Consider the following 22391-nt stretch of genomic DNA (forward strand, 5'->3'; position numbering starts at 1 on the left):
TTTTTTTTTTATTAATGTCTCTACCTTTTGCCTGGATCGCCCTTTCGGGTTTTCAATCCACCGAGACGCTCCTTTTTGCCTAAGTCGCCCTTTGGGGTGTTCGACTTAGCGAGCTGTTTTGCTCTTTTTTTTTGTTTTAGGCGAAGTATTTCTTGACTGCATCTGGATTCACAGGACGAGTGAACTTCTTCATCCATTGTTGTAAGTGTCAAAGCACCGCCTGAAAAGGCTCCCTTGACAACATATGGACATTCATAGCTTGGAGTTCACTTGCCCCTGGAATCGGGCACGAAAGACAAGACTTTCTTGAGCACAAGGTCACCTTCTCGGAACACACGAGGCTTGACCTTCTTGTTGAATGCTTTTTCACTCTCTGCTGATATGACTGACCATGACACATGGCAATTGATCTCTTCCTTTCGATCAGATTCACTTGGTCGTAGTGACTCTGAATCCATTCAGCATCAGTCAACTTGGGACTTTGAGGGTGCTATTTTTTCTTTTGTTTCTTTCTTTCTTTCTTTTGATTCTGATTTCTTTTGATTTTGCACCCTCTTCTTTCTTTGTATTTTCTTTTTTCTTTTTCTTTTATGCCCCAGTTGGCTGTTCTGCTGATTCTCGAGATACAGCTGAGTGATCTTCTTTTCTTGCTCAAGAAGTCGGGAAATCTCGTCAGGAATCCCTTCAACATCATCTTCTTCCGCTTCGAATACAGGGAATTCACAATTGGGAGATGACGTCAGATCATTGTGTTCAATGGGTTTAAGAAACAACCTGCATAATGATTTTGATATGAAAAGCTTTTTGGAAATCAAACAAGACAATCGTTATGCAGATGAAAAGATTGTTTTTATTCCTGTTTTTAGGGTTTTTTGTGATCACCAATTTCATGTAAAAAGTGAAAAAGGAAAACAATTGGAAAAAACAAATGTTTAACATGCATTTATTTGAATGAAAATATCATTGCACAAAATGTTGCCAACAATGTCATCACTTCTCCTTTTGGCATGGGAGAAGGGTTTTTAAACAAAGTGATTATTACTCTGACTTCTGAACAGCTGTAGGAACACCCACAGTGACCCATTTGTGATAGATCCCACCAGGGATAACAACTGTCAGTATCCTTTGCATCAGCAACTTCTGCTTTTGAACAAACCTCTTCGTTGAAGACCTCAGAAGAATAACCATCACCAACCCGGGACTTGCCGTCTTCAAGCTTGATTAACACGGGGACCTAAGTCTTCAAAACTCGGAATCCCTGACCTCACAAGGTCTTGAACCTTCATCTTTAGCTGGAAACAACTATCCACATCATGACCAGGAGCACCCGAATGATACACACAATGCTGTTCAGGCCTATACCACCACCGAGGGTTGACGGGTATAGCCGGCGGGTCTCTGGGAGTAATCAAGTTCCGCTCTATCAAAGAGGGATACAGCTCTGCATAGGACATAGGGATCGGATCAAAAATGATCTTCTTCCTCTCATTACTCGTACTGGCTTGATTACCATTGGGAGGCCGGTAAGTCTGCTGCTGAGGACGATGTTGTTGATGCTGATATTGCTGAGTTGGTCTTCTCTATTGTTGTTGAGTTTGAGTGGCTGGAATAGTCACAGCAGCAACTTGCCGATGCTGTCCTTTGTTCACGCTCCTCCGACGGTGCACAACGTTTGTTTCACCCTCTCCCCTTCTGGGTGCCCCAGAGGATGGCTTTTTAGAACTTGAAGGATTTGAAGAGCCAGGATGGCGAACCAGAGCAAGGGTTGCTCTGACATTAACAGTCTCTGTAGCAAGGGGCTGTCCACTGATTATAATACCCCTCAAATCTTCACCCACGGCATAGTTGTTGACGGGAATAGTGACAGCAGTAATTTGATCATTGACAAGGACCCCCTCTGGTGAAGCACGACTGGGCGGCAGAGTCACAGCTTCCTGTCTCTGGGCTAAGGCACGCAGCTCTTCTTGCCCCTGAACAACCCCTTGCATCATGCTCATGAACTGAGCCATGTTTGCCCTCATCTCAGCCAACTCAGCTTGGACTTGATCCATACTCCTCTGATGATTCAATCTGGTTGCGGTGCGGACGATGATCAACAATCCAGTCTCAGTCAAAACCCAGAGTGAGAAGTCTCTCCCAAGCATGTCTGCAATGCAAGGATGATATGTGCATGATATGCATATGATGCGGATGCTATTTTATCATGAATGATCCTGAAAAGGATATGCACATGCGAGTTAACTTTTTTTCATGCATTATTATTTTTTTGGAAAATAAACATGCTATGATGCAAAGGATGGAGCCAAGACTGGCAGGTTGTGCATCTCGGCACACAGGATCCGAAGCTTCGGCTTGAACTCTGATCACAACCATCTGAAACCCAAAGTCAATCTGATCAACTGGCATCTGAACCCACGTCTGGAGAACTGAGTCACCATCTGAGTGAGCACCCACAGATTCAGCCCAGGGATCCGAAATAAACGGAACCCGCTGATAAACCACGGACAGAACTCCGGCGTCCCAGAAATAAACGTCCATAAATTTGGCTGAACCAAAGTCACCATCACAGCACCACTAGCAGAAACCGTATCTGTAGAGATCAAACCCTCCCCTCACAGGTAGGTTCTAAGAACAGAAGTTTGTCAGCTTCAGCCCTTCAGTCGAGAATAATACGTTTACCACTGAAGGTTTGGCATTATTACGGGATAAAAGACTTCTGCTGACTCCCCTCAACAGGACATCCTAAAGCAAGTTCCCAGTCTCGGGGTCCTCGGATTGATCAGCGAGAATGCGCCCACCAGAGCTAACATAATCACGTCTCGGAGGAGAGGCCTCGACTGAGTTCTCGGAAAATGGTCACCAGAGTCGACAATTTCTAGAGGAACATCATGTCGTTACGGAACATCCGTAGGACATAATATATCCAAGAGAAACCTCGTCTGGGTGTGGCTCTTCACGAACGACTTAACGTAGCAACATGCCACGCAAGCCTCATGAACATCCACTCTAAAATCTGTGTGTACACTCAAGCCTGGGTAATGGGCTTACCTCTCATAGAACACCCCATCCCAACAAACAGATAAACGGCAGCAGATACAGCAAACATATGTACATGAATGCAATAAGGTAAAGCAGGTAAATGCTGAAAATAAATAACTGTACAAAAGAATAAACACCCAATAAACAAGAAACCTACAAAAGCTAGGAGGGACTCGCTTAGGGAAACTAGAGGTCCCCAGCAGAGTCGCCAGCTGTCGCAACCCGAAAAATACGGTAAGCGAAAAAAACAACCGGCGAGAGAAAATGACAGAAGAGTCGCCACCGTGCGTTATTTATCCCAAAGGAGGGAAAGGAAACGCTCGAAGTAAACCTGAAGAGAAGGAAAGGAAAAGACAAGGTCTCGCAACCAAATCTTGGGTTCGGGAGTCGATTATGCGAAGGGAAGGTATTAGCACCCCTACGCATCCGTAGTACTCTACGGGATCCACTCTTGTTGTTCTTGTCTAAAGGGTGTATGTTTATCTAATGTACTATTTACTAAAAGGGTCAAGAGAAAAAAATGACTCGCACGGATGTCGCATCCACTGCATACGTATCTCATCTGAATATGAGAATCAGAGTCTTCGTAGCTCGGGTACCTATGGGTTAAGGATAAATGTGCTCGCTAAGACATCGCGTCTTATGCCTACGTATCTCATCGGGAATGAGAATCAGAGCAAAACGTAGTTCAGCTAACTACGGGAACAAAGGTCTCGATTGCAACTAGGGCAAGAGAAAGGGAAGGTCTCGATCGCAACGAGGGCGAGAGAAGAGAATCAGATGTTAGTTGTTAGTCAAACTCGGCAAGACATCGCGTCTCGTGCCTACGTATCTCACCTGATCGTGAGAATCAGAGTTGCCGTAGTTCGGCTCACGCACGCCAAACAAACAACACACAAGCAGGCAAACATGGAGCCCGAACGCCAATCACTGGGCTTACATCGGCATCCGAACCAAAACACACACACACTGGAACCCGAATGCCACTCGATGGACTTACATCAGCTTCCAAGCACACAACAACCAAACAAGTTAATAGGGAGTCGGGAACTCGAGCCTATAACTGTCAAGCACACACACAAAAAGAAAGAAAAGGGTGCCCGGAGAGATCTCGCACGATCTCCTGCCTACGTACCTCATCTGGTATGAGAATCAGGGCAACGTAGTTCCCCTTCATAGGGGTTGCCATCTGAACATGGACTTACAAGGAGGACACCAGTTGTGTCAAAGGAGAGTGGGCGATGTGTTCACGTCCTAGCAGTAGGTGTCGCAGCTCGCTGAATCGAGTCTTAGGCAGTTACCTCTTTGCAATAGGACGGACTACATGCCGCAAGATCGGAGACGCACGGAAGGTCTAAAAGAAATGGGGAAGCTCTGCCCTAGAGTTGTCATGCAATATGTACTTAAGTCTTAGGATTTACAAATGGGAATATCTACCTAATGTTAGCATGCAAAGAATATGGGAATTCTACCTATGTTATCATACAAAAGGATATGGGAATCCTACCTATGTTATCATACAAAGGGTTCTATCTAATGGGTGCTACCTAATCGGAACAAGAATCGACGAATGGAGCAAGGAGAAGTGTTAGGGATGAGGGTAGATGGCGATGCATGAAGCAATCGACTTACAAGGTTGATGGCGATGCATAAAGCAATCGGCTTACAAGGTTGATGGCGATGCATAAAGCAATCGACTTACAAAGGGGTGGAGGAATACGTGCTGGTTCTGTTAGGTTTTGAGAAAAGTGATCACTCGACGTTGGATCGAGGTTTTGGTCTTGTTTTGAAATGGTTATCGGATGTTCATTTTAATTCTTGTATTAACAGATGAATAAAGAATGAAAGAATAAATATTATACATTTCATGGGAGAGGGGTACATTTGTTATGAATGGGGGTTGTCATGGCAAACAAACAATAATAATACATGCCTCATACACCATACAAGTAGGCCACAGTTAATCAAACAAGTAAGGTATAAACAAATATATAATCGAATCAAATAATCAAAGAATGAAATAATAAAGCATTAAACAATGTATGAGTGTAAGTGCAAAGGAACCGGCTCATTGTAAGAAAGCCCAAGAGTAAGCTATGTGAGGTCGATGGCGATGCTTAAGAAGCAATCGACTTACAAGGGTGTGAAAAATGGGCTCGATATTAAATCGAGAAAAGTATGATTTTTATAGTTTAAAAAAATGGTTTTTGAACTATGCATTTACTAACAAATGAAATTATAATAGACATAAAAAAAGATATTAACAAAATACTAAAAGAATAAAAAATGCTAAAAAAAAAAAATAAAGAGAAATAAAAAATGCCAAAAAGATGCCACACATGAGTGTTGAACCCACCCCACTCAAGAATATGCACACTGCCCTTCTCCACCAGACCACTCAGGATTATTTAATATTTTGATGCTACTTTAAATATATGAACCGGGATAAAAAATAAAAAAAAATTAAGAACAATAAAAGAAAATACTAACATATAAACATTTTTATGGTTTTTACCTCTGTTAAAAAAAACAAATTAAATTAAATAAAAAGGAATTAGAAAAAAAATTAAAAAAAAGAAAAGAACGAAATGGAGACGACGAAGCAGGAACTCGTCTTCCTTCCACCTCTCCCCAACCTCACGAACTCCCTCAAGCTCAGAGAAATCTCTCCCTCATCGCTCTCTCAATCTCGTTCGCACCTATCTCTCATTCTCACCAAAACCCTCTCGATCGCGCTCTCTCTATCTCCCCAAAATCGTTCTCTCTCAACTCTCAACATCTCTCTCTCACTCACACGATATCTCCATCAACAAGCATATGTAAAGGATAAAAGGAAAAAAGGAGAAGTTCTTACAAAGTGTCACGACGATGGTGAAAGGCGTGAAGAAGCTGGCCTCCAGGTAATCGATTTTGGGATTTTTCTTTGTTTCAGACTTTCGCCTCCAAGTCTTCTGTGAATAGTGGCCGCCTCTAACCTTTAGAAATTAGGGTTTTCTTTGCTTCAGATTTTTGCCTCTAGGTCCCCTGTTGTTTACTGATTCATCCTCCTTTTATATTCTGTAAATTAGGGTTACAAATTGGTGCCCTTGTGTTCCAGAAAAGTTACTCTGCAAAGCACTTTGGAGGCTCAGAAATTGGATTGCCCTATCCATGTTAGATTCAAGAAAAGGTATCCTTTCTTCTCTGCTTTGACCTCATATCAATTTGGGATGTTTTTGGACTTTGCCCTCTGACTGTTGGTTAATGGTTTTGCACTGTAGGTTTTGCAAATTGACTGATTAATGTGTGCCTTTTTACCGCAGTAAAAAAAAAATGGTGAGCTTGGTTTGATTTCAACATCTGAAGGATGGGTTATGATTTTTCCTTGAATTTTAGTAGTTTCATGGTGAGTTGGTTTGAGTTTTGGGATGTGCACTTCACTATGACCATGCATGAACCAGACACCTGGATTTGGAGTACCGGCAACTGTTTTACATCTCAAGTTAACATAAAATGCATGTGGGCTCTGTAAATGCACAATGATGTTGAAAACAGCAGGTACTACGCTCTGACAGTGTCTTTTGATCAGCTTCAAGCCTTACCGACCTGCTACTGGATTCACTAATCTTTCGACGGGTAACGGTTGCGGATCAACTCAGCAATATCGTCGGCAAATTGCTCTGATGTAAACTGAATCAAGTACTCAACATATGCAGCAATTTGATCCTTCATTTGCGGACCATCTTGTGGTGGAGTCCAAAATAGTGAGGAAAAATGAAGACGATCGCTTCCGATTATATATGAAAAAGCAGTTTTATCCCAAATCCCTCCACAATATGCTACCAATCAAGTAGGAAAATGATATAATTCAACGTTCCGAATCCCGTATTCGCTTACTTTGTGTTGAACATAGTGGTGACAGTCAAGGTACTGGTTGCCACGGCTTTCATTGTTCTTGGAAATGTTTTTCTAGTGGCTTTTGGCAATCACCAATCACCTGTTTATACTCCAGAGCAGTTGACAGAGAAATATACCAATGTCGCATTCCTTCTGTACCTTCTAGCTTTGATTGTAATTGTTGTCTTGAATCACTCCGTTTACTAGAGAGGTGAACTTCTAATTGTCGTATCAGGACATGAGCTCAAACCCTTTTGGAGTATGCTATTGCCATTTTCTTATGCTGAAGTTTCAGGGGCTATAGGTTCATGCTCTGTGTTGTTGAATCCAGAGAATTTGACGAAGTTTCTGAAAGGGGCCGCTGTGATTGATATAACTGCTTTTGTTGATCAAGATCACCCGTTTGTTGAAGTATGGAACCCGGTGTCTGAAGCCATTGCTGCATATCTCGTTGCAAAGGATTTGCTTGCTGTTGCAAACTCATTTGCTGTTGCAATTGTGCAGGCTGAGATTGAATCTGTGGCATCAATTGCTGCTGTGGCACTTGTTGTTGTGACTGCTGTGCTTGAGATGATAACAAATTTGATGCACCTTGTTGTGATTGCTGCTGAATTGGAACCTTCGATTGCTGTAACGCGTGCGCAGAGTGCTGGCTTGTCTGCATGCCTGAATTGGCAGATTGAGGTCTAAGGACCTGCTGCGGCTGTAACCCATTGACATTGTTTCCCAACTGTTGGTGTATACTTGATAGATTGTTTGTCTTGCAGGTCACAAGTTGTAACTTTGGTGAAATTCGTTGGATGGTTGGAAGTTCGGTTTCACGAGCAAGGCATTCAGTAGCATCCAATGCATTGCCGGTTTGAGTTGCAGAAAAGGGATGATAAGCCACTGCTAACATACTGTCAAGATTGGAACTGAAGGTTAATTTAATGAGCTTCCATGCTATTGGTTTCAAATTGAAGTCAGCTTGTGAACATTGTGTCTGCTGCTAACTTTGTTGTTTGTTGCAGGTTCTATTTGTTTTGTTGTATTGGAGAGCAGTTATCACGAGTTTGTTACGAAGCAACTGATGTTTAAGAGTTGCGAGGCTTTTCGTATGCATCAGAGATTGCGGTATGACCCCATTTGCGGGAGGAATTCCAATAAGGCCACACAATAACGTCAGAAATCCCGAAAGAAGTAAATCATAATGGTAAGAAGATGGTTTTCGCAAATTGAACTCTTTCTGTTGAGAGAGCTGAGATGCGGCACTATGATCGAAGTAGCAATGGAATGAGTAACCATATTTTTTTGTGTTTTAAACTATTCTGAGAAAACTAAGACACAATGCCTTGAACAATACACTTGAAATGGGAGACAACATTTGCCCTCAATTGCAGCTTGTGGATTTACAAGACAACCAGATTGCATACGTAACAGTCGGTTCACAGTACAAAAACACATTGATGTGAGACATTTTTTCTTTCTAATCTGACATGCTTCGGCTCCGTTTTACCTGACTTATTCGTTACTTCACTGCATTTCCTTATTCTTTTTCAGGTAAGATAAAAAAATACAATGTGATTACAATTGCAACTTCTGTGCAGCTGGTGACAGTGATATTTAAATTATTCAGATTAGTGCAGAGGAACTTCTCTTAGCAGAGGTGCTACTATTTTGATAGCAAATGGAAGTACAGTTCTGATTCTGTTCCTTATAGGGCTAGCTATATATGCCATCCCGTCAAGCCAAACGCGATATCCACGCACACCAGCTGCAAACAACAATAGCTCCAATTCAAAATGACGACGTGCAAACCTCCAAAATCCAAGCACCAAGTTCAAGCAGTCCCATGATTCCACCCTACACGTACAAACGACAAGAGAACCAACGAAATATGCAGGACTTGAAAGCAAACACGTAACAGTAGAAGACTAGTTTAATCAGTTGTAGCCTCATGTGAGTTTTCCACAAGAGCTTCATTGTAAGAGAAAGAAGTTTGGAACTTGATTTTGGTATATTATTTGGCTTGACCCTTCAACTCTATGCTTTTTTTTTACTGAACTGTTTTTGGATTGTTGGGCAGGATGTCGGTGTTCCCGGAGCAGGTTTTATTGTGTGCAACACTGGCTTATGAAATGCTGTTGATTCCAGGTTGCAGTGAAGTGTGCCAACTGCAGGTTTTAGGGGGAGTTTCTTTGTGATATTGAGTGCTGGAAATGAGCAGTCCAACTTAATTGCCATTAACATGTGAGGACTTCCTGTGATCCAAGGTTTATGAGAGTTGATACGGATCGGGTTATGGTTGATTGCTTTTGTGTCACCATAGATTAATTTACTCTGGAAGAAAATATTGGAGTTATTTGCAATCCAAGCTCCAATTAGAGATGAAAGAGTCAAAGAAACTGAGGCCAAGCATGTTGCCGCTGATGTGTTGGGTTAAATGACAGATAGAGCTGTGCTAACATCCCTATTTTCAGCCTGCATAATTCTGTCAACCCATGCTCTTTTGCCATTGTTTTCAAATCCCAATGACTGTGGTGTGAAGGCAAATCTCATGGTTCTTAATCAACATCTCAAGGTTCATAAGGAACATGGATAGTTTGTGGTAAGGCTTTCTTTAACGAGCTTTAGTTCATATAGCATCACATGGCCCATTTCCTTTGCTTGGATCATGATTTTGATTGACTTGAAACGGTTATGACCTGCTGCTTTTGTGTAATTTGATCACCTTTCTCAACAGGTTGGCTTCCTGAAGCTACAGATAATCCATTTATATGAGAAGGATCAACAGAATTGTTCTGATGGATCAACATGCTTCCTCTTCCCATTCCCTTCAAAAGTTTAGCCTGCTGTTGAGCCTGTGTATGCTGTGGCTGATTAGGATGCTGCCTCGCAGGCTGTTGATACTGCCTCTGTTGTGCCTGCCGTTGTCGTTGCTTCACTGCTCGACTAGTCACACTAGAACCAGGATTTCTATTGAACCCAGGATGGTGGTGTTGCAGGTGATGGTGTTGCAGGTGAAACAGATATTTGCTGAGATGAACTTTGTGATTGGGCCTGGGAACTTTGTGCTTGACCATGTGGAATCGGTGCATTTGTTGCAGCAAGCTGCTGTTGCTGCTGTTGAATATAACGCTGCTGATGCAATTTCCTTTCCTTTGCCAATCGGATTGCATAGGCTTGTTGTGAATTTGTAGTGTGATTCGGACCTTCAAGATGAGGATGGGATGTACATTGAAGCAAAAGGGTCATGCCAAGTTTGGATGGGCAAAAGCAAATGAGGGTTGACTTTGGTCAAAGTTGACCAAAAAGTCAATTGCTGACCAAAGTCAACAAATTGGTCAAAGTTCATTTTTTTTTGTATTTTTCTTGTAAATGGAATTCAATGTAATGGTTTACAATGACATGAAATAAATTGAAATGGATTAGCAAAATGGTTTGAAGTTGGTTTCACAATTGTTTTGTCTTATGACTTGCATGTTTGACTTTTGGAAAATAACTTGACTGATAATGTACATGAACAAAGCCATGAAATGAGACCATAAGGTTAGGGTTTTGGCATAGTATCCATGAACCAATAACCTGACTAGCAAGTGGCTTGAAACACAAGAAGCTTGATCGTTCAGATGACCAAGACCATAGATGTATCCACAATCACAACACCATGACTTTGAATCAAAACCAATCCTCATATAAAAACAAAGCAAAGTTAGGTCAAGCATGCCAAACGAACATAAAAATTCAGGATCAAAATCGGGGTATGACACAAGTTCAAGATAATCTCCTGGAATTGAGCATTCTGAGCCTGGAGATCCTTGACAGTTTGTTCGAGGGCTATTTTTCTATTTGAGAGGAAGACCGTGAGAACATTGATCCTTTGGAGTACCTGTTATGCAATGTTATGTTATGCTATGCAATGTATGAAATGTTTTCAAGGACTTTTGGAATTTAACTTTGCGTAAACCACCAAAAAGGGTAACTTTTATTAATAATTTCTTTAATCAATGTTCATTACAAGAAAAAATGAAAGTTCAAGTCTCCCAGGGACGACTTCTTTTTGGGCGGAGATATGCATTGAGACTTCGTTCCTCATTAAGCTGGCTGGTGAGCTCTAATACTTTCTTCCTTTCAGCACAAAACTGAGCTTCAAAAGTATCCCTTTCCTCTCTCAACTGGATCCAAGATTTCTTCAATTCTTCAACATTGGTAGGCATATCTGGATAAGGAATGATCTGAGGGGTACCTCCTTCAACTTTTGGTTCAACAATCAGAGATCCGATTGCAAGATATGGCATGATAAGCTCACGAGCTCTGGCGCGTACCCATCTGAGATAAGGCTCCATAGGAATAGAGTTTTTCTGTCATAAAGTACTTCTTTTCACCATGCCCCAAACTCGTACAAACCTTTGATGGAGACCTTGAGAATCGTTGTCATAGTCAAACACAGTGCCTTGGATAATTATTTCATGTGGACCATCTCTTCGAGCATAACTAAACTGACGTAGGGCTAAAGCAGGATTATAAGTAATACCTCCTCTTATCCCCAGGAGTGGTACGTTAGAGAATTCTCCACAACGGTCAATGATGATAACATTTTCTTTGGGTTGGGGACACCAATGGATGTCTGAATGGGAGAGCGACATTATCCTTTGATACCATTTCAAATTTTGCTCATTCTTCAAGACTGATTGAGGAAGGTGCAAAATAAACCACCTAGATAATAAAGGTACGCAGCACATGAGAGTCTCTTGCCTTTTCATAGTACGAGTGTGAAGGGAATGCAAAATGTCTCCAAGCAAGGTGGGCACAGGGTTATGAGTGAGAAATATCTTAACAACATTCATGTCTATGAATTGATCCGGATTAGGAAATATCACCAAACCATATATTAGTAATGCTAGAACATCTTCGAAAGCGTGGACACTCATAGCTTTTAGGAATTCTCGGGCCTTATTTATCAGAAATTTGGCAAGTAAACCCTTAACTTCACTTCTTGTTACCCAATTAGTTTCAATGTTGGACTTTGTCATGTGTAAAGCCGCGACAACCTCTTCAGACCTCGGAATCTTTTCTAAACCACTGAAAGGTGTTTGATCAAGGATAAGTATCCCAAGAAACCTGGAAAATTCTTCTAATGTGGGTACCAACTGATAATCTGGGAAGGTGAAGCAATGATGTTTAGGATCGAAGAACTGGAATAGAACTCTCATCATATCTTCCTTGAAACCGGTGGTAACTAAATTGAGGAGATAACCATGTTTCTTGATGAACTGAGCATGATCGGGAAGTTCCGACACTAAATCCTTGAGTTGAGGAGAGGTCGCTACAAAATTGATCAGGATGGTCTTCCTGGAAGCCATAGCCCTACAAAACAGAGCAAAGTTAAATCCCTAAGTCCTCGAAATGGTTAGTACAATGCCATGATGTCATGATGTCATGATGTTATGATGTCAAGTAAGTAACAAGCACAAACAAGTCACACCACAATCATTCCTAGGTTTTAAGGCTTGCATGAGCTCCATAGGTAAGTACCCTCCCAATTGAAGTTTGGTTGGTTCAACCTGTCCTAGAATAGTAATCGGGTTCTAGAAGGATCTCAAATCATTGACCTTTCCTTAAGTCCACTTCAGTGCAACACCAAGCGGTTGACCAAAATTTCCCTAAAGTCCAATCTCAAAGAGTGTAGTATCGAGTATCAACCAACCCTAGTCGGAACCGAAGTCAGTTATCTCACTACTTTCTAATGGCTAGGATGAGTCAATTAGGGTTCTAAAGGTCTGGTTAATGCTTTGGTGACACCACGTAGACGCCAAATTTTTCCTCAAGTAAACATGAGGAACATCAGGACATCCAAAGTGTCACATTAACCATAGCCATCATTTTAACCATTCCAGTATACGCCGGATAGTCGCGATGATCTCTTGCTACTTACCTAAGGTACACTAGATCCGGGTGTAGGATCTTCCACTCAAGCATAGAATACCCAAACAATCCCTTAAAAGTAAATCAGACAAAGAAACAATTCGAAAACATAAGTGATCTTATCTTTAAGGTAACCTCTCTTTTTAAGATTCCCTAGCAGATTCGCCAGTTCTGTGATACGGTGAACTGACTTTGTGTTTTTGCTTTGAAAAGCAATGTTGCGGATAGCAAGAGTCGCCACCGACTTTTCTTTTATCCAATAAGGAAAGGCGGAAAAGAATAGGAAAGACCTTGATTAGATTTTGAGTTCGGGAGGTACATTATACAAAGGGAAGATGTTAGCACCCTTTGTATCCATGGTTATCCATGGGCTCTTAATTGCTTACCTCACTTATGTTTTCCTTGTTTGAGAAAGTGTTTTAGAAATGTGGTGTGTTTAGAAAATATTTTGAAAGCAGAGTTTAACTTTGTAATGATTCTTGTATGAATGTATACAAAGTGTTTATCTCGTTTGATTTTGAAAGATGTTTAGAAAAATATAACTCGGCGATGATTCTGGTGCGAATGTATACCAAGTGGTGATTTTCTAAAAGATGTTATGAAAAGTGTGAGGTGTGAAAAGTATTTTAAGCTGTGAGCAAGCATTTAAGAGTTATACCTAACCAAGGTCTTTATAGGTATTTCCTATCCTTAGGAGGGTAAAACTGTCCTTACTATTGAGAAGTAAGTAGTCTTATCCTTTGGATGTAAAGGGTCATCGTGGGATCGTCGATTGGTCATTGAAGGCAACATTTGTAAGGATACCTTAGCATTTGAAGGGACGATCATCATTTAATCGTAGGCTACAACGAAGGGTCATCGAGGGACAAAGTCATATATTCGAAGGCAACGTTCGAGGGACAAGGTCATATATTCGAAGGCAACGTTCGAGGGACTATGATTTATCTTGTAGGGACATTGACCTTTTGATCGAAGGGACTATGACTTATCTGTTTAGAGATGATGATGATTTAATCGAAAGGGTCTTTGCTAAGGGTATCCCCACATTTGCGGGACATGACCGTAATATCGTAAGGCAACAAAGAGAGGGTTACCCTAGAGGTGCAAGTGTGGAAATGATTGGATTCAGATATATTATCTTGAATTAATTTATCTAAGTTCGATTATTTATCTTTCCATTCAATCCTATTAGCATACATCTAGACAGTTATATTCACAGTATGGAAAAATTAAAGTGCGAAAAATAAGACTACGCTATTACATGGCTTCGGGATGGGGTACATAATTTAAAAGGGGATATAAAATATCTAAATCTTAATTAACAAAATTAAAAGGGCATACAAAATAATAAAACCTAATTAAACTAAAAAAGAAAGAAATAAAAAAATATATAATTAGATTTTTATTATTCAAAATAGTCCATTTTAATTAATTAAGTGATATATGAAAATTTAATTAATATATCCTAGTTTAAATAACTAATATAATATATTAATTAGAAAATTAATTAATGGATTTTATTTTAATAATAGAAAAATAGTGGTGAATTAATTATAGTGGAAAGGGAGTAAACATAGTAAAAACACTGAAAAGCTAAAAAATAGGTCCTAGCTCTAACCCAGGACCTATACGTTGCAGTGAGGGGGGAGCTACCAACGAGCCATGTTGGTCCATGCGTTATTTATTCGCATTCATTAAAATATATATTAATTCTACATGGATTTTTCCATTTTTGACACAACACCACCATGCATGTTACAGCTTTCTCCCTTACGGCAAGCTACTTTATTTTTTCTCATGCTGTTTCTTTCATGTGAATATAACAAACCTGTAACTTCATCTTATATCAAACCACACACATAAAATAAGATCATATGTAATCATCATGCAATAATAAAAATAGTCATGCACAAATCAAGAAGCTTATATTATTTTACTCATGTATTAGTTCTCTTTACTGCAAGTGATAATGATAAAACAAACCTTACACATACATGTTAAAGACAACCAAGGATATATATTATCATCATTATATCATCATCATCATTTATGTAATAACAGCATTTGAATTAGTTCTCTTTACTGCAAGTGATAATGATAAAACAAACCTTACACATACATGTTAAAGACAACCAAGGATATATATTATCACCATTATATCATCATCATCATTTATGTAATAACAGCATGTGAAATAAACATAATCATGCTAGAAACAACACTCATATAATAATAATTAAATGACAGATATAATTCTTCAATCATGCAAACAGAATTTCTCCAGCATGCTATGACATATCAAGAACAGATGCATACTTGAATAAAACAATATCAACATCCACCAAACCATGAATACATCATCTCAATATATATATTAAACCAATATTATTCATGCATGAATTAAGGAGTATTGCAAGGTAATCATGCTGGATGCAAATTCCATAATGAATACTTACTGGGGATTTGATTCTTCTAACTTGCTCACCGTGAATCTTCTTGCTTCTATCTTGCCTTGTGTATCTTCTTCTGTTGTATCTCTCCTCTTTTTCCCTTTTTTTTTCTCTCGCAGCCATATAAAGTATTTATAATGGTGTGGATTAGGGTTTAACCTTGCTAAATATTTGGATCTCTTCCTATAATTTAGGAGAGTTAGCTATAATGGTGTGGATTAGGGTTTAACCTTGCAATCTATTATTATAAATAAATATTTATTAAATACAAATATTATTATAAATAATGAATAATTTAAATGACTTTTAACAAATAAAAATTAATTTAAATTTTAGTTACATAATTGAATTAAAATTTAAACCTATTTCTATTTTTACTTTCATCATTTTAAAAAAATCAAAATTATTCTTACTTATATCAACCAAAATTATTTTATAATTTATGGGCTTTTAAAAAAATGTTACTCTTATAAATAAATTTTATTAAGTAAAAAACGTGAATTACTAAATAAATATTATTTATAAATAATGAATAAATGGAACATGAGTCACTAAATTATAAAAAATAGTTATTATAATTTAATGAGCTTTAACAAATAAAATTAATTTAAAATTTTAATTATACAGTTAAAATTCAAATCTATTTTTATTTATCATTAAATTAAAACTATTTTATTTTTATATATATAATTTATTTATATCATACAGATAACCAAAATCATTATTATTTTTTATATATGTATCACATAATAAATAAATTAAAATTTATAATTTATATGAGAATGTATGCTAATGAATGAATGCAAATGTGAAATGAATGTCATGCATGAATCAATTTATCATAAAAATTAACAGGCAAATTTTGGGGTATGACAGGTACATTAAGAATTGCCCCCTTGAAATAATGTATATTTAAGAGAAGTGATAACCTAACTATAAAGGCATACATAAACATTCACTATGCAGATTCAGTAAATCATCGTAAATCTACTTTTGACTATTGTCCTTTCTTGTGTGTACATGGGTTGGGTTGGACTGAGTTTGACCTAAGTCGTTACCCAGCTCGTTCAAACTTTAATGGATCAGATTCTTCATCCAACGTACAATTTCATTGTGAAAACCGACTCATTCATTTATGGGTTGGGTTCGCGGATTGTGTTTCAAATAAAAAATATATTTTATTATGATTCTTTTTGTCAGTTTAAAAAAATATAACACAACTTAATACAATAATACTCATTTACAATACTCAAATTCAATGAAACACATAATATAATATCTAATAAAATTCATCAACACGATATAACACATAATAATAGTATAAAATTCAACAAGACATGATATTTCCATAAAATACATAAATTGAAAATAATATAAAAAAATAAAAAATAAAATATTTTATCTTAGAATTACGTAAACTCATTAGTCTAATAGTATTATTGATGAAAAATAAATAAAAAATAAAAAATTTATGATTATTAGTGAGATATTAATTTTATATTTTTAATTAAAATAATAATAAAAATAAAAATAAATTATTAAAGTCATATTAAAAGGTTGGGTCAACCAATTGCAAAACTCAAATTCAATACCAAAATCAAAACTATACAAAAGAAATGTGTGAGCTTATAGATGAAATAAATGCTAGAAAATGTGAAAATGATCTTTAGTATTACACATAGTCATTTTCAACATAACAAAACAAAACATTAGTCGAACATTTATTAAAAAGAAATTGGATAGGAAATTGATAACTTCACCTACATTCTTTTTTGATATTCACCACATAGACGTGTAAACAAAAAACTTACCAACAAGAGGATTAATATTTATTCACCAACTAAAATGTTGTAAATAATATGGGTTATAAATAATAATATTGATAGTTCCTTTTATATTATAAAATTGAAACACACTCGTTAATTTAGTAACAGTCACACCACTTTTATTTGTTTGACATCAAGGCAATAGTAACTTGATTGAACAAATACGAGGCAAATTATAAAACAAAAAACAAAAAACAAAAAATTGTTTAATGGTTCAAAAAAGATGAGTAAAATGTAATCGAGGCCATGCTCCAACTTTTAATGAAAATCATAACCGAAAACATGAAAGTGGGATAACTTGAAAACGTCAGCTTTATGTCCGCTTAAATTTATCATTGCAGCAATCTGACCAACCAGACAAAATTGTATACAATAAAGTTGACGATATTTTACAAATTACTTATTGTTTATCTGATGCACGGGCTGAAACTATAGTTAAAGGTTATTGTTTGCAACCCTCTTACATTTAAATACCAATTAGGGATTCTTTTGTGCAGGTTTCTTGGAATTGTTTTTCCGCCGGACCTTCACCAAAACTTTTTGTAAATCCTAAATATCAAAGAAAATAGGAGATCATTCAAATCAGTCATGCCACAAAATTTGCCTAAAGATGGTACAATAACAACAATAATAATACCAATAATAAAGTAAAAGAATTATGTTTGTGATTCCTTAAGCCTTATTGACCGAAAGACAAACTACTCATAAGACTAGTCAGATAAAAATGGCTCAAAATGTCAGCCCGAGATGTTTAAGCAAACAAATGCGCGCGTAAGACCTCCTACAAACAGAATTCCCAGTTGGTAGTTGCTCTCTTACTGTTCTGAGTACTCTTTACAACTGGTACAAAGCATTGGGCGACATAAATATAAAAATTAATTAATGAACGAAGTGAAAAGTCACTTGGGAGTTGGGAATAGAGACATAAAAGTTGTAAATTGGGAAGTCTCACATGGTTTTCAAAATTGGGTCAACCAAATTTTGTTGGTAAAAACTTACACAAAGTTGCGTTTTACTATTATCCAAAAAGGTGCAACTGATGTAGCATTTCACAAATTACATTACATGATTAATAATAACATTACAACGAGACTCTTCTAACAGCAGTTTTCAATAGAACAGGCCAACTAATGCAAATTTAAGTTAGTTGCTTCCAAAATGATTTTGCAAACCTCAGATATCATGTATTTTATATTAATTCAATTTCAAACTATAAATGGGAACAAAACCTAATTTTCTTGGAACACTAAGTTAGGCACATATTTACCTCAACAGGTTCATTTTGCAATGTCCCGCGGGTCCAAAGACCCTCCAAATTGTAGTAAGCTCTAGCATTTTCATCAAGTGCGTGAACTATCACTTTACCTGAACAAATGAAATGAATCAGTATGGAAAAACAGGGCATGGATAGAACCAATAACTAATTTCAATTTTTTTAACCTAAAAAATAGAAACAGTCACTGACACAGAATATCATACATTATCTTCAACAAGAGATTGTTGTAAAGTTTACTCTTCATTCCATAGCCAATGATGACAAGGAAAAAACTATTCATACCAAAAATCAAATGACATGGAGATCCTTTTTCTTGATTCCTTGTCAAGCCACAAGATGCTCTAAGAAATGAAAGGAGTGAGATTCTAAGGGGCACATGATAGGATTGATATATTGCAGCATTCCCACAATGAATACAAAGGATCAAGCAACAATGACAAAGTAGCTGTAGAATCCAAACACTTCAGTTCATTACTACTCAATAACAGGGCCGTGCACACCTGGGAATAAGTGCGTGACTTTTGTTTAGATTAATGGTCGAGAGTGGGTTTAGAAGCCACTAATTCCATGGACTAACAACGTAGAATATGGAGAGAAAATCAGAGGATACAGAAAGCAGAATCTGACTTGACACTGATGGTAAAATCAGTATCTTTGTTGAGTATGACTCATATTCACAAGAGATCGTGTTTGTTGTTTGCGATTTAAGTTTTTGTTTACTCTTTCTTACTAGGTTCTCTTCTAACAATCTTAATAATGAATTGGACATCATATTGGTATGTCTTATAGTAACAAGGTTACACTCGGTCAGAGTCAGCAACCTAATTTATGTGTAGTCAGTCGCCCATATACATAGGCCCTACTAACTATAACGGCTTAGAATTTAGTTAGGATATAGGAAAGCACCATCCCCTAGACTCCTAAGTTGCATAAGTATCTGCAAACCGGTTTATGGTAGATAACATGAGTGAACATTTCTCTCCCTCGGCTAAGAAGCTAATGAATGACGATATACAAATTACAGGCCATTATGATTCCTATAATTTTGCTTCCATAGGTTCTTCTAAACTTAATGGGTTTTTCAACTTCAACAAAATGAATAGATACAAAACAAAGATTATAAAAAATAAATAAAAACAGCATATACCAGAGTCAATAACGATCCATTTTCCATCCTCTTGCCCTTGCACGCTAGGCAGCATCATTTGCCGAGCGCCTATCTGCTTCTGCTTAGCCTGGTAACACAAAAATCAACAAACATCTATTCAGTTTCTTTTTCTTAAACTTCAATTAGAAAATTTAGAACTGTAAGTGTTTAAATCTAATCAATCATCGCATAGATTAATTGACAGAAAGAAAAACGTGTTAGAAGAAGTAACGAACAATGAACATGCCTGGTAAATTAGGGCTTGAGCGATATTCCTGACGTGCCATGGGGATTTACCAGTGGCGAGCACCATGAAATCCGCCCACTCGCTCTGTTTGGGAACTGGAATTATCTTCACGTCGTCAGCTTGAACGTCCGTCAGAATCTTCTCGATCTCTTGCAGATCTAAGAAGCATTTACTGACGCCACCGTCAGTGTTGACGGTAGTGGATAGAGAGGAAAACCCTAGCTTCCATGGTTGAAGAAGAGGCTGTGGATTTGATGCATAGCGCGAGGAACAAGCACGAGCTCGCAGAACTGCCCACATTGGAGTGCGCAACAGACTGTAACTTCTACTTGTTTCTGTTAGGTTGCGGTTGATTTTGACGGTGGGGCTGCAAAAGTTGGAGATCGGGAGTTGAACGACGAAGTGGAAAAAGGTGGTGTTGAAAGTGATGAAGAAATGAAGGCTGCTTTTTTTTCCTATTGAAGGGATGGGGTTTTTTTCTCCAAAATTTATCTAAGTTGTATTTGCAATGCTATTTAGAGAAAATGGGTGATACACTTAACGATCATATATTTATATTTTATTTTATTTTTAATGATATAATATACTATTGATTTAAATGACTATGTACAAATTACTACATATCTACTTAAACCCTACTACTATTTATCTATCATAAGTTAATTGTAATTATAGGTTGAATTTAGTTGTGTTTTTAATTGAGTATTGCTACTCTTAATTAAATAAATGTTATATCATTTTTTTATTTTATTTTAAAATAAATTAGAAATTAAAAAATAATTTGTACTAAAAATTTGATATTCATCTTATATTAATATAAAATAATTTACCTTATAAAAAAATCAAGGTAAAATATATTTTTTAGTCTCTTAACTTTATCTCGGAATCCATTTTGGTCCCTTAAATTTTAAATGTGTCAAAATGGTCTCTCAATTATACATAATGTGTTACGGTAATCTTTTATGTTTACTTAATTAATCAGAGTCAATGAAATAGTCTACGTGGCACTGATGTGAAATTTGAAATGGCTATGTGTAATTTTATTTTGTCAAGGTGGAAGTCATGTGTATGCCACATAATAAATAAATTTTATTAAAAAAATATAAATCAATTTTTTGAAATAAGTCACAACGAAGAAGATGAAGATCATAATTCATGCCTTGAATAAACTGAAATCCAGAAAAATTCATGCCCATAGAAAGTATAAACAAATTTCTTCATCTTCTTCCTTAGATCCATAAATTTCTCCATCTTCTTCCAAAAAAAAGTCACATGAGATCCCATAAAATGCAAAACAACATCTTTGTGTTATTGGAAAAGAATCCATATTCATCAATAATTAACAATTACACAATTAATTAATTAATTAAAAGATAATACTTTATATTTAGAATTTGAAGGCAGTAAAATAAACAACATTGTCATGGCCCAATGTTGATTCATCCATGTTTTCTAATGTAAAGAATAAGAACATCAAAATGAGTTTCTTATGAGTTTATCATGAAACATCAAAGTGAATTATGATACATCATCGGTTGAACTCGTCAGAACAACAACAATTGAACTCGACTAAACAACAACTGTTGAACTCGCTGGAGGTATTGTCGGAGTCAGTGAAGAAATAAGACGTTGATTCCGAAAACATCTTCGACCGATTTAGATGCAAAAATATCTTCAAATCACTCATCATTTCACCAATCAAACCGATTCAGATCTAAAGAGAAGATGCTGATGTTGAATCTAATCGATGGCTCAAATGCAAAAACATCTTAGAATCACAAACTGAATCTAATCAATGGCCCAAATACAAAAACATCTTAGAATCACTCATCATCTCATTAATCAAATCGAATCTGATCAAAATTGAAGGCAAAAGAAAAAAAAATCGAATATGAATAGGAAAAGAACATAAAAAGAATAGCAAAACCAATAGAATGACAGAGCTCCATGACTAAATGATCAGAAAAAGAATCTTCATAATTAACATGGATCTGGAGTTAGAATATTCAATATATGAAGATGACGAACCCTAATAACAGAAGAACGTGTGTGCTATGAATTTAATTTGTGATACAAAATCCAATCATACAAAGCAACTCAAGCAACCTGATTAACTCCATATCTGAGTTTGGGAATAGATGACTTTTTACGAATATACTTTTTAAGTTGATGAATATGAGTATCTAGTTTTTTTTTTTTGGAATTTTTTGTTTTCCTGAGTTTAGAGAAAATGAAGAAGGTGATAAGTAGATGCCAACTAGGATGTCACGCATGCAAAAATAGACACCGTTAGTGTGAAATAGACGAAAAGGATGTATGCCACAATTTGTAGAAATAAGGGATCAATATGAGACTTTTAAAAATTAAAGGACCAAAATAGACCCCCCGAGGTATAGATAAGGGAGGAAAAGGAGTATTTTGCCAAAAATCAATTATCAAAAAACCATTAATCATTTTATTTTACTTGCACAATTTAAGAGAATAAAGAGCTTTGGGAGGGTTTTTTTTAGCCACATTAATAACAACAATTTTTGAATATTAAAGGAGTTTTCGCATTAAGTTGTTTGTTTTCACCGCTTCCACGTCACCGCCACCTGTCAAGCCACCAGAAAAAAAAGTGAATTTA

At 37.0% G+C, this 22391-nt stretch overlaps 1 protein-coding gene across 2 annotated transcripts; it reads right to left on the bottom strand.

The window, feature by feature from the left end:
• Positions 1-17393: 17393 nt before the first annotated feature.
• Positions 17394-20273, bottom strand: LOC127083080 (protein Iojap-related, mitochondrial). 2 transcript variants are annotated; one of them, XM_051023307.1, is made up of 4 exons: positions 19766-20273; positions 19519-19606; positions 18363-18460; positions 17394-17644 (listed from the first exon to the last, which is right to left on the bottom strand). In XM_051023307.1, the coding sequence occupies exons 1-4, from the start codon at positions 20063-20065 to the stop codon at positions 17573-17575; spliced, it is 558 nt and encodes a 185-aa protein (XP_050879264.1). In that variant the 5' UTR covers positions 20066-20273; the 3' UTR covers positions 17394-17572. The 2 variants fall into 2 exon arrangements, with proteins under 2 accessions (XP_050879264.1, XP_050879266.1); XM_051023309.1 differs by lacking the exon at positions 17394-17644 and adding an exon at positions 17652-17935.
• Positions 20274-22391: the final 2118 nt, after the last annotated feature.

This window comes from Lathyrus oleraceus, chromosome 5 (genome assembly GCF_024323335.1).
Source record: "Lathyrus oleraceus cultivar Zhongwan6 chromosome 5, CAAS_Psat_ZW6_1.0, whole genome shotgun sequence".
Taxonomy (NCBI): domain Eukaryota; kingdom Viridiplantae; phylum Streptophyta; class Magnoliopsida; order Fabales; family Fabaceae; genus Lathyrus; species Lathyrus oleraceus.